Here is a 12,942-nt window from a genome sequence, read left to right on the forward strand (position 1 = left end):
GTAATGCCTATGGGTCACAGCCCAACATATAACAACATTTTAAAATAAAAATAAAAAATCCAGTCATACTCCTTACCTCTGAAACACAACATTGCCTCAGTTTTGCAGTCTTTGGAGCTCAGCTGAGTTGATCCAACCTAGTAGGAAGTATATAGGCTTGTTTGTTTATTAAAAGACTTTAAACTGCCATTGATCAATTAGATATCAGGGCAGTGTACAAATTAAGAGCTGAAATGAGTCCTCCCTTAGCTGTTGTCTACAGCAGCTATTCCATCAGGCTACAGGACGGGGAAAGAGAGGTGGGGCCACAGGGCCTCTCCACCTACTCTACTAAAAGGCCAGATCTGTTATGCACTTCCTTCAGCCATCATCTATAGCATCCATTCCATCAGGCTGTAGGAGAAAGGAAGAGAAAGGATTGCAGAGTTGGTGGAGCTTTTGACTCCTTGAAATCTTTCCATCCCAACTGGCCATTACAAGACCTCAAGAAGTAGTGTCTTTTTCCCCTCCTCCCTCCCCATCTATTATTATTATTGTTGTTGTTATAATTATTATTACTACTACTACTACTACAACTACAACTACATTTTTATCCCACCCTTCCTGCCAGAAGGAGGCTGGGGTGTCAAACAAGGGACAAAACACTAAAAATACCTTAAAACATCTTAAAAATAAAACATCTTTATTTATTTTTTAAATTGAAAAAATCTGAAAAAGCATTTCCAGCTCAGACGTAGACTCTACTTCAAAGGCTTGTCGAACGAGGAAGGTCTTCAGTAGGTGCTGAAAAGATAACAAGAGATGGCGCCTGTCTAATATTAAAAGGAAAGGGCATAATGTCTTTAAGGCGTCATGCCTTTTCAATTGTAAGCATCAGAGCTAAGGACTGCCTCGCCATTGACATTTGCAAGCTGCTCTGGGTTGCCGTTTTTGGCTGAAGAGCAGAAAAAGAGTTGCTTTAAGTAAGCAAGCAAGCAAGCAAGCAAGTAAATAAATAAATAAATAAAAGGCCATACAGCCATGAAATGAAAACTGTAAAATACACCGAAATCAACTTTAAGAGGCAGCAAAAGACAATAGGGCAGACTATACAACTAAAATGCCCAGGCAAAGAGAAAATTCAGCACCAGTCATCATTCTGTGGGGGAGTGTTCCACAGTCAGGGTGCCACGACAGAGAAGGCGGACAATCTTGGCACTAGAGCAGCCTTTCTCAACCTGGATGACAGCCCCGATCATCTCTGATCATTGGACATGCTGGCTGGGGCAGTTGGGAGCTGTCATCCAAAACATTTGGAGGGCAACAGGTTGGGGAAGCCTGGACTACAGACTAATTTGGGAAATCCTCGGTGTGTGGAAGGGGACTGATTCCCCCCTTCCCCTGAGCCTCCTGTTTTCCCAATTGCAACCCCCTTCTTTCTTTTCATACAAATAGTTTTGTGGAATTTACTTCCGTTCATTGAAAGTGTCTGCTTTTCCTTTGTTTTGTTCATGTGTATGAAAGGGGGGCGGTGAAGGTGCTGAAACTGGTAAAAAAGAAAAGGCCTTCAGGAGGACCTGATTTCTCTCTCCCTCCTTCCTTCCCGCTCCCGGCAACAAGACGCAGGGGCAGCAAGAGCAGCATGACCAGGCTCTGTTTCCCAAGTCCTGAGGCCGCCTTCTGCCTCTCTCACTCTGCCCTTTGCATTCCTCAGAGGTGCGCATCGCCGCAGTCGAGGCCCTCTGCATGCTGGCCCAGTCCTCGCCCTCTTTCGCGGAGAAGTGCCTCGATTTCCTGGTCGACATGTTCAACGACGAGATTGAAGAAGTGAGGCTCCAGTCAATTCACACCATGAGGAAGATCTCCAACAACATCACCCTCCGGGAAGACCAGCTGGACACAGTGTTAGGGGTCTTGGAGGCAAGGGGCTCCCTCTCTCTCCCTACCCGCACCCCGCTTCCTGGAAGAGCTTTTGTGTATCCGTTCTTCACTGGTTCTCAAGAGAGGTTTTTGGTGTTGCCTCCTTAGCTGCCTAGTCCAGGTTTTCACCATCATCGCCACCAATTGCTGATTTCTTCACAATAGTGTAGCTCGGATCATCCTCCATGCCACAGTTTGGAGGAATGGGAACGAGCCGTGAGCTTGCCCTTCACCCTTCTCTCATCGCCAGCATCAGTTAAGAACATAAGAACATAAGAAGAGCCTGCTGGATCAGGCCAGTGGCCCATCTAGTCCAGCATCCTGTTCTCACAGTGGCCTACCAGGTGCCTGGGGGAAGCCCGCAAGCAGGACCCGAGTGCAAGAACACTCTCCCCTCCTGAGGCTTCCAGCAACTGGTTTTCAGAAGCATGCTGCCTCTGACTAGGGTGGCAGAGCACAGCCATCAGACACTTCTGGATTGTGTGATTCAGTTTGTCCTGCCAAACTGTGGCTAATGATATCCATAGGTGCCTGATTCATAGAGATGTGAAGGCCCGGGGGGGGGGGGAATTGAAAAATTTGGAGCGGGAGAGGAGGTTTTGGTTTGTTACAAATTTTTCCATTTTTTCTTTTTGAAAATTGGAAGAAAACTTCCCCCCCAGGCTTTCACATCTCTACTGATTCATAGTAACATGGAAATGGACTGCCTTCAAGTTGATCCCGACTTATGGCAACCCTATGAATAGGGTTTTCATGGTAAGCGGTATTCAGAGGGGGTTGACCATTGCCTCCCTCTGAGGCTAGTCCTCCCCAGCTGGCTTGGGCCTGCTCAGCTTGCCACAGCTGCACAAGCCAGCCCTTTCCTTGTCCGCAACTGCCAGCTGGGGGGCAACTGGGCTCCTTGGGACTATGCAGCTTGCCCACACTGCACAGGTGGCAGGGCACATGATCACTGGGGGGGTGATCTTTAGCTGGCCCTGATACCCAGGAGACACGAGCGGGGATTTGAACTCACAGACTCCGGACTCCCAGCCAGGCTCTCCTCGCCACTGTGCTATACCAGCTGTTATGGTGACCCTATGAATAGGGTTTTCATGGTAAGCGGTATTCAGAGGGGGTTTACCATTGCCTTCCTCTGAAGCTGAGAAGCAGTGACTGGCCCAAGGTCACCCAGTGAGCTTCATGGCTGTGTGGGGATTCAAACCCTGGTCTCCCAGGTCGTAGTCCAACACTCTAACCACTAGGCCACACTGGATCTCTATAGTAACATAGGATGCTCCTTTATACCGAGTCAGACCATTGCCCCATCTAGTTCAGTATTGCCTCTGCTGACTGGTAGAGGCTCTCCAGGGTTTGAGACAGAGAGTCCCTCCTGTTCCTGCTTGGAGAATGCCGGGGATTGAACCTGGGACCTTCTGCATGCAAAGCAGACGCTCTACCACTGAACTACGGCCCTTCCCCGAATGTGACAGCAACCTATAGAGAGCGCAAAATGGAAGTGGAGGAGGAAGCTCATGACGTTGTTTACCCTCCTCAAGACCGTGCAGCAGGGATGAGGAGCCTGCTGGCCCTTCTGATGCTGCTGGATACCCAACTCCCTCCCGCCTCAGCCTGCATGGCTGATGGTGAGGGATGATGGGAGTTGTGTAGTCCCAACATCGTCTGGAGAGCCACAGGCACTCCACCTCTGCTCCATGGATGGATGCCCAAACAGAGTGAATGTCCCAACCATCCTTGGACATCCGCATGCAGGGATGAATGTTACACTGAATGGCCTTTCAAGGATGCGTGGATCGGGACCTTCTCCCCCAGTACCTACGTTCAGCAGGTGCATGTCAGATCCCCACCTGCAGTCTAGTCTCGTAATGGATCTCTCACACTGGCCCCAGCACAGGTCTCTCACGATCCCACTAGTAGGCACCACCACCTGACACTCTGTAATGCAACACCGCCCTGAGACTGTGCCTTAGTGCCCCCTCCACAGATTGCTACATAGTGTCTGGGTGCACTTACAGGCCACAATCCCCCTGTATCTTTCTGCCTTTAAAGATTGCAGCCCTGGGTTGTTTTGGATACCTGATGATGTTACACTATCCCTTCACCACCACTGAGACTGTTCCCAGCTTTGGTATTTGCTCTGCCCACCCTTCTGGTCTGTAATATCCCAGCCAAGGATCAGGCATGTTGTTAAACCAAAACTATTAAGGAATAAACAAGATTGCTGTAAGTTCAGTCAACATGCGTGTGGTTACATATAATAGTTTTTCTCTTTATATATCTTAGTCCTAAAACCTGCCTCACTACCCGCCTAACACACAAATCCACCCCTCCAAAACCCAGAACCAACAACAACCAACCAACCACTCTCCATCTGTCATTCTCTCATTTATACCTTCAATCACCCAGATGCTCAGCCAATCACCACTCAGCATTCTTCAACATTCCAACCCATGTATTTCCCTCTCTCACTCACTCTACTTACCACAGTTACCCTACAAAACCGACACTTACCATAATTACTGTACAACATTTACAGGGGCATCACAGTGCACACTTCACGTTACCCATGCAAATGTGTTCTGGGATGTTCAGGACTCCTTGGTGGTAGAATAACCTAAGATGCTGCCTTTATATGAGGTCAAAGGAGGTCACCACTCTGGCTGCTCTGCACAAAGCCCGTAGGCAAGCATGCACAGTGCTGATGTTATAGGTTTACGGCTTCATAAAACGGGCCATAAAAACTGCTTTTAGAATGCTTGTTTGCTAAATTGTTTCGTTGATGGCTTTGCCACCCTGAACTGCTGTGGGAGGCAGGGCAGGATATAACTTCAATTAATTGCCACCATCTTTCCAAATTGTACGGGCTGAGCCTTTCTGTCTGTTGCTTTAGGATTCTTCCCGAGATATACGAGAGGCTCTCCACGAACTGCTGTGCTGCACCAATGTCTCAACGAAAGAAGGCATCCACCTGGCCCTGGTGGAGCTCCTGAAAAACCTCACCAAGTATCCTACTGACAGGGATTCCATCTGGAAGTAAGTGCTGTTTCCTTAGACCAGGGGTGGGGGACATTTTTCAGCCCGAGGGCCGCATTTCCTTCTGAGCAAGTTTCCGGGGGCCACATGGCAAAAGTGGACAGGAGCAGAGGCAAAAGTGGGCGGAGCAATAGATGTAAATTTTACCTTTGTATGAGAGCCAGTGTGGCGTAGCGGTTAGAGTGTTGGACTACGACCTGGGAGACCAGGGTTCGAATCCCCACACGGTCTTGAAGCTCACTGGGTGACCTTGGGCCAGTCACTGCCTCTCAGCCTCAGAGGGAGGCAATGGCAAACCCCCTCTGAATACCATAAAAACCCTATTCATAGGGTCACCACACGTCGGGATCGACTTGAAGGCAGTCCATTTCCATACCTTTGTATAGTAGATCATTTCCTATGCACATAATTACCTCTCTCTGTCTTTCATTCAAGCAAGCAAGAGGCATGATCAGGGTTCAAGGACACACATCAGCCAGGCAGAAACACTCGGAGGTGGGAGGCAAGCCTGGTGTGGGGGGGGTGCCTCTCTTTAACCTAGCCTTTGACCCTTGAGATATATAGTATTAGGACCCTCTCTAGTTGTGAACGTAATTTGTTTCAGACTGCTTTTAATGATGTGTTTTATATTGTTGTGTGTATGCTACACTGTTGTGACCCGCCCTGGGACATACTGGTGAAAGGGGTTTTTAACAAATTTAATAGTGTCCGTTTCTTTATTGTTATTGCTTTTAGCTGATGGCCATTACAATATGGAAATGGACTGCCTTCAAGTCAATTCTGACTTACGGCGACCCTACAAATAGGGTTTTTCATGGTAAGAGTGTTCAGAGGGGGTTCACCATTGCCTTCCTCTGAGGCTGAGAGGCAGTGACTGGCCCAAGGTCATCCAGTGAGCTTCATGGCTATGTGGGGATTTGAACCCTGGTCTCCCAGGTCATAGTCCAGCATCTTATAAAACATTAAAATTCAATCCAATAAAACGTGGATAAAATCCTAAAACTACGAATGGGAGTAATAGTAGTTTACTACATTTATTTATTATTTATTAATTTATTGTTTGATTTATATCCTGCCCTTCCTCCTAGCAGGAGCCCAAGGTAGCAAACAAAAGCACTAAAACACTTTAAAACGTCATAAAAACAGACTTTAAAATACATTAAAACAAAACATCTTTAAAACCTTTATTTACATTAGGAGCAAACTCAAATGAGCTCCCCTTAGCTTTTAACACTGGTGTAGTTCAGAAAAGCTGTTCTGATTTTTATTGCGGCTAACGCTAATAATTGTCTTAAACTGATCTGGCTCACCTAGTAAAATCCTCTGCTTAACACTAACCTATGATCATTTTCAAAACAAGCTAACTTCAGACCATTGGTTATGAAGCTGTCTTGTTTAAACCAGTCAGTGTCAGTTGCCTGATTAGTTCTGGGATTTTCAGCTACCTTTGTGTTTGGGTTATGGTGAAAGGGAACTTCTATAGCTTTTAGATGCTCACCAGTCTGAATCTGTGTGTTGTAGGTGTTTAAAGTTCCTGGGAGGCAGGCATCCTACCTTGGTGCTTCCACTTGTTCCTGAACTGCTGGGGACCCATCCTTTCTTTGACACCCCAGAACCTGACATGGATGACCCAGCTTGTATCCTTTTTTTCCTACTACCTGCTACTTCCCTGCTGAATTCAGACCACACCAAACCATAGTTAAGGAGCCACGGTTTGCACTTGGCTGACAAACCAGAATTGGAAACCATGGGTTGAAGTGGGTTTGTAAACCATGGTCTGTGCTAACTATGTTTTTGGCCTAATATCTAAAAAGATGATTTGGGATCCTGGTTTCAGGGCACAATATGGTTTGCTACAAAGGAGAAGAGGAAACGTCTTGTCTATTCCCTTCACACAGAAAGAAAGAGAAGGAGGGAGTGTGCAAGCCCAAGATTTGACACTGCTTGTTCTCATAGCTGCAAACCATAGTTAGCCATTACATCTGAATTGATCCGTTGACTGTGGGGCCATGAAGAGTAGGAAGAGAAAGATCTCCGACAGTTAAGCTGCTTTAAGTTTGCAATGTAGATGTGTTGCCCTAGGGAATCTCTTGGCGCTGATAGGAAACTGGATTTTGCTCCCACAGGAGGCAGTGGCCGCCAAGTTGGATGGCTGTAAAAAAATGATTAGACAAATTCATGGCGAATAAGGCTATCAGGGGCTACTAGCCATGATGGCTATGCTCTGCTTCCACTGTCGGAGGTGGCATACTTCTGAATACCACTTGCTGGAAACCGCAGGAGGGGAGAGTGCTCTTGTGCTCAGGTCCTGCTTGTGGGCTTCCCAGGGGCATCTGGTTGGCCACTGTGAGAACAGGATGCTGGACTAGATGGTCCATTGCCCTGATCCAGCAGGCTTTTCTTACGTTGTTGGTCCTGCTGCAGGGGTGAGACTGCTGGGACCATCAAGGGGCATGTTTTTCCACCTGCCTTGCCCCACCCCTCTGCCTGGACCTTATCAGGGAGAGCTGCAGACTGGGAGGCACTGTTGCAGGGGTGAGACTGCTGGGACTATCAAAGGGCAAGGTTCCACCTGCTTTGCCCCCTCACCCCTGCTCTTAGTGACACTTTTCTGGGGACTGCCCTTTATCAGGAAGATGAATGCTTTTGGTTAGCTGTTGTTGCTTTTCAGAAATGCTACAATTTTGTTAGTTTTTGTTTTTGGTAAATTGTATTGTTTTTGTTTGTGTTTGTGTTTTGTATTTGTGTGTAAGCTGCCTTGGGGACCTTTGTGGCCAAAAGGAGGCCTAGAAATAAACTGTAACATAACATAACATAACATGTTCTTATGAACATAGGAAGCTGGCTTCTAGCGAGTCCAACAATTGATCCAACTAGCTCAGTATTGTCTGCACTGACTGGCAGTGGCTCCCCGGGTGTCAGACAGGGGTCTTTCCCTACACATACCTGGAGATGCTGGGGATCAAATCTGGAACCTTCTGCATGAAAGCAGAGCTCCGCCACTGAGCGACGGCCTTTCCCCAGTGAAGTTTCTGTGCCATTCTGTGGCTTGCATTCCGGAATGATTGCTTTGTGTTTATGAGTTTTACCTTTGTCGCTGCTCTTTGGAGTTTTTCTCTATACTTACTGATGTTTCTATCAAGTCAGAATCCTAATTTTTCCTTAGCCTGCGGCGCAAACAGATATTGCAGTCTTGGTCCTCATTTTCAATGCCGCCAAATCGTGCCCGACTATGCCAGCCCTGTTTTCGGACCATACCTTCAGGCACTACGCTTATCTTCGGGACAGTCTGTCTGACCTCGTCCCTCCCTTGAGGGTAAGTAAATCTGTGACGATAAGCGACTTCTGGTTTTGGTTTTTATTCTGGTCTTGTAGAATTGATACAAATATGAAGACATGCAAGCGACGACTCCAGGAGTAACGATCAGTAGCAAAATGGCAACATTGGCCAGTAGATGCGCTTTCCCCAACTTGGTGACCTCTGGTTGCTTTTGACTAAAACTCCCGCCAACAGCCATGCTTTAGGGCAGCCTTTCTCAACCAGTGTGCCTGCAGATGTTGTTGGACCACAACTCCCATCTTCCTGACCATTGGCAATGCTGGCTGAGGCTGATGGGAGTTGTGGTCCAACCACATCTGGAGGCACACTGGTTGGGAAAGGCTGCTTCAGGGTAATGTCCGGGTCTTGATCTGGGTTCATAGAGCAATGGTCACAATGGGTGAACTGTAGGATTCTGTTGAACACAGCAAGGAGTAGGCCGGCCTGAAACATTTTTCCCATTGTTGGGTTTTGGGTTTTTTTGGCATTCTTCTTGCAGAGGATCCTTTCTTTAAAGGATGAATTGGTGGGCGAGGGACTTGGAGGAGCATTCAGAAATGGCAACTGGTTCACATCAGTGTGGTGTAGTAGTTACGGTGCTGGACTACGACCTGGGAGACCAGGGTTCGAATCCCCACATAGCCATGAAGCTCACTGGATGACCTTGGGCCAGTCACTGCCTCTCAGCCTCAGAGGGAAGCAATGGTAAACCCCCTCTGAATATTGCTTCCCATGAAAACCCTATTCAGATGTCGCCATAAGTCGGGATCGACTTGAAGGCAGTCCATTTCCTTTTCCCCCAGCAGTGCAGTCCACTCTGCCACTCCCAGATTAGGAACATAGGAAGCAGCTTGGCTCATCTAGTGTGATATCACCCAGCCTTCCCTAACGTGTTGCTGCTGCTGGCGGGGGCTGATGGGAGTTGCAATCCAAAACATCTGGAGGTCACCACATTGAGGAAGACTGTCGTAGAGAGGTCAGGCCTATTTCTCTATATTGAACAGGCGACTTTTTGAAAATGTGCTTTCTAGAGTTGCAGAACTAGATTGGACTTTGCATGTCGTTATCTCAGGGTTGGCAGGAGGAGTGGGGCTGTTACAAGTTGGCAGCTGCCTTTGGATCAATGCCCCGGCTGCACACATGCAAGACACCTTGCATTCCACCAGAACATTTAGCCCAAGGTGACTGATGTGCTTCACACAGTGCTTATTCATTCATTACATTTATTACATTTATATACCACCCCATAGCCAAAGCTCTGTGGGCAGTTTACAAAAATTAAGAACACTGAACATTTAAAACAAATACACAATTTTAAAATCACACAAAGGTTTAAAAACCACAAAGCATAGATAAACGACCTGAGGTCAGAGCTCAGCACATGCTGGTAGAATGCCTGGGAGAAAAGGAAAGTCTTGACCTGGTGCCGAAAATATAACAATTGGCGCCAGGCAAACTTCATTGAGGAGATCATTCCAAAATTTGGGGGCCACCACAAAAGGGCCCTCTCCCTTGTTGCCAACCTTGCAGCTTCCCTTGGAGTAGGCACCCGGAGGAGGGCCTTGGATGTTGAGCGTAGTGTACGGGTGGGTTCGTGTCGGGAGAGGCATTTTGTCAGGTATGGTGGTCCCAAGCCATGTAAGGCTGTATAGGTTAAAACCAGCACCTTGAATCGAGCTCGGAAACATACAGGCAGCCAATGCAAGTGGGCCAGTTCTGGTTTTATATGTTTGAACTGTCTGGTCCCTGTTACTGATCTGGCTGCTGCATTTTGCCCAAGCTGCAGTTTCCAAACTGTCTTCAAAGGCAGCCCCACTTAGAGCTCATTGCAGTAATCTGATTTGGACGTTACCAGAGCGTGAACAACTGAAGCTATCCCTGTCCAGATAGAGACATAGCTGGGCCACCAACTGAAGACATATCAGTGTGAAGGCTGTTGTTGCTTAGCTTGAATAAGAACATTAAACTGTGGGGTGGTCTTTGACAAGGCAACATGTGTGTCATGTTGGACATCCAGTCGATTTCAATTTTTTGTTTTGATTGTTACAAGTGTTGAAAATCTCAATTTGCAAAGATATATTGTTGCAAATGGAATTAAAGCTTCCATAGCTCACTTTACAAGGCAAGGATAGGCTTCTCTCAAAGAACACCAGAATTCTCCAAGGCTTTTTGAGTTAAACTCCAATTGTAGTAACTTTCTTGTCCTAAGATCAATGAGTTCAACTTTGGCTAGGTCAACATCTTCGATACTGTTTATATCAGAAAGAAAAGGATTGTGGATCCGTGATTCAACTTTAATGCCATCTCGATAGAAATTACTTTTGAAAGAGTTCTGAAGTGTTTCCAGGTGTTTGCAGTTTTCTGTTTTCAAATAAATTGACAGAGAATTTTGTATCTCAACTCCATCTTGGTAAAGCACTTCCTCCAGCATTTGAAAGTTTGCAAGGATGTCGGCCTCTACTCTCTTCTTCCCTCTCAGCAGCTTAGCCAAGAAAGCTTGCAATTTTTCAGTAGCATCCATAATGGTGACTTCAGGACCTTGAATTGAAAGATTTATCTTATTCGTATGGTTAAAAATATCTGCCAGGTAAGCCAACCCATGGATAAAATCCTTTCTTTCAAAGTGTTCCAAGTGTTTTCTTTCAGAAAAAGTTAAACTTCTGCCCTTAGTTCGAACAAGCGCTTCAAGACTTGCCCTCTTGAAAGCCAGCGAACTTCTGTGTGGTAGAGAAGCACTTCATATTCTGCTCCCATTTCTTGACAAAATCTTTTAAAAATGTGATGATTCAGAGACCTGGTTCTGATAAAGTTGATGACTTTTACGGATGTTGACAAAACTTCTTTCAGGGTTGTTGGAAGAGTCTTTGTTGCCAGTGCATGTTTGTGTAAAAAGCAATGAGTGACAACGACGTGAGGAGTGTCCATTGTCACTAGAGTAGCAAAACCAGATGTATTATCAAGCATCGCAGGAGCATCTGTGCAAAGAATATGAAGCTTTTCTTTCCAGTCAAAGTTTTGTTTGGCAAAAATTGTTTTTTTACCATATCCAAAACGTCAATGGCCTTTGTCGTTTCCAAAAGGGACTCACAAAATAAGAATTCTTCTTTGATGGCATCAGCATGCACATAGTGAACAAAAACAAGGAGCTGGCAACGTTGAGAGATGTCTATAGTTTCATCCAGTTGCATACTGAAAGGGAATGGCAAGGCTGCCAGTTCCTCGATGACCTGCTTCAAAATGTTAAAAGAATTATAAACTATTCTAGAACGTATCACATCATTTGACAAGGGAACAGCTTCCAGTTTTTTCCTCTGTTCCAGTCCACAAACCAGCTCGACCTTTTCCAGTGCACATGGCTTTGCTAAAGTCTCTCCAATAGTGTGGGGCTTCTTTTGTTTTGCAATCTGTTAAGCAACTTTATAGGATGCTTCAAGAAAAGGTTTTTGTGAAATGGCAAATCCAAATGTTGGAAGTGTCCCAACTTTTTCGAATTGCGCTTTCTTCACACGAAAATAACCCCGTGTTTGAACTTGCCTGGTCTACACTTGTAGCCCTTGTGACTATCCGTGTTACAAAAGGCAATGCCGCCTTACGGAGAGTCACGAATTCTCATTTGAACTGTTCAGTTTTGCAAAACTTTAACAAACAATAAAAACGACTCGCCTCCTTCCACGTATTGATCATCAAACAATTGTAGATAGGGAATACTGGAAAGCAACGTAGATGTCTGGGTCACCAATGTGAGAACACGCGACTTCACCGTTTGGTGGCTGAATGACTACATGGCACAGAGTTGCCCAATAGTTGGCCAGCTACACCGTACGAGCGTCTGTAGACAGGAAGATTGTGATCACGTGCGATGTAGCGGCGGGTCTAATAACTACCGTAATTTCAAAGTAGTGGTCAGCATAAACAATATTTTGAGATAGCTGCAACAACTGTAATGTGATATGAAAATATTTGTGATTTCTATTGGTGACAAAGTCACAGGTACTGCTAATACTACTCTGGTTTGTTGCCTACATTCATAATTGAAGGAAATGCTAAATTTCAGTTAGAGTTTAGTGAAAATAAAGATGTAATTTTTCCCCATCTAAGTTCACGGACCCCCTGAAATATATCCACGGACCCCTGGGTCCATGGACCCCAGGTTAAGAACCCCTGTTCTAGGAGAACGCACAAACTATGAACCTGCTCCGTCAGGGGGAGTGCAACCCCATCCAGAACAGTTTGGACATCCACCATCTGGTCAGAAGAACCACCCACTAACAGCAGCTCAGTCTTGTTTGGATTGAATCTCAGTTTATTAGCCCTCATCCAGTCCATTGTCGCAGCCAGGCATTGGTTCAGCACATTGACAGCCTCACCTGAAGAAGATGAAAAGGAGAAATAGAGCTGCGTGTCATCAGCATACTGATGGCAACGCACTCCCAAACCCCAGATGACTGCACCCAACAGTTTCATGTAGATGTTGAACAGCAAGGGGGACAGAACTGACCACTGCGGAACCCCATACTGGAGAGTCCAGGGTGCCGAGCAATGTTCCCCAAGCACCACCTTTTGGAGCCGACCTGCCAAGTAGGAGTGGAACCACCGCCATGCAGTCCCTCCCACTCCCAACTCAGCCAGTCTTCCTAGAGGATACCATGGTCGATGGTATCGAAAGCCGCTGAGAGATCAAGGAGAATCAA

At 46.3% G+C, this 12,942-nt stretch overlaps 1 protein-coding gene across 2 annotated transcripts in view; it reads left to right on the forward strand.

The window, feature by feature from the left end:
- INTS4 (integrator complex subunit 4) overlaps window positions 1-12,942 on the forward strand; it is a 49,444-nt gene that overhangs the window by 15,059 nt on the left and 21,443 nt on the right. For both annotated transcript variants that reach the window (XM_061629001.1, XM_061629002.1), the window contains exons 11-14: window positions 1,694-1,899; window positions 4,790-4,932; window positions 6,454-6,569; window positions 8,115-8,248. In XM_061629001.1, coding sequence (XP_061484985.1) covers window positions 1,694-1,899; window positions 4,790-4,932; window positions 6,454-6,569; window positions 8,115-8,248 — 599 coding nt within the window. The remainder of the gene's footprint in view (window positions 1-1,693; window positions 1,900-4,789; window positions 4,933-6,453; window positions 6,570-8,114; window positions 8,249-12,942) is intronic.

Source organism: Rhineura floridana, chromosome 5 (genome assembly GCF_030035675.1).
Source record: "Rhineura floridana isolate rRhiFlo1 chromosome 5, rRhiFlo1.hap2, whole genome shotgun sequence".
Classification (NCBI taxonomy): Eukaryota; Metazoa; Chordata; class Lepidosauria; order Squamata; family Rhineuridae; genus Rhineura; species Rhineura floridana.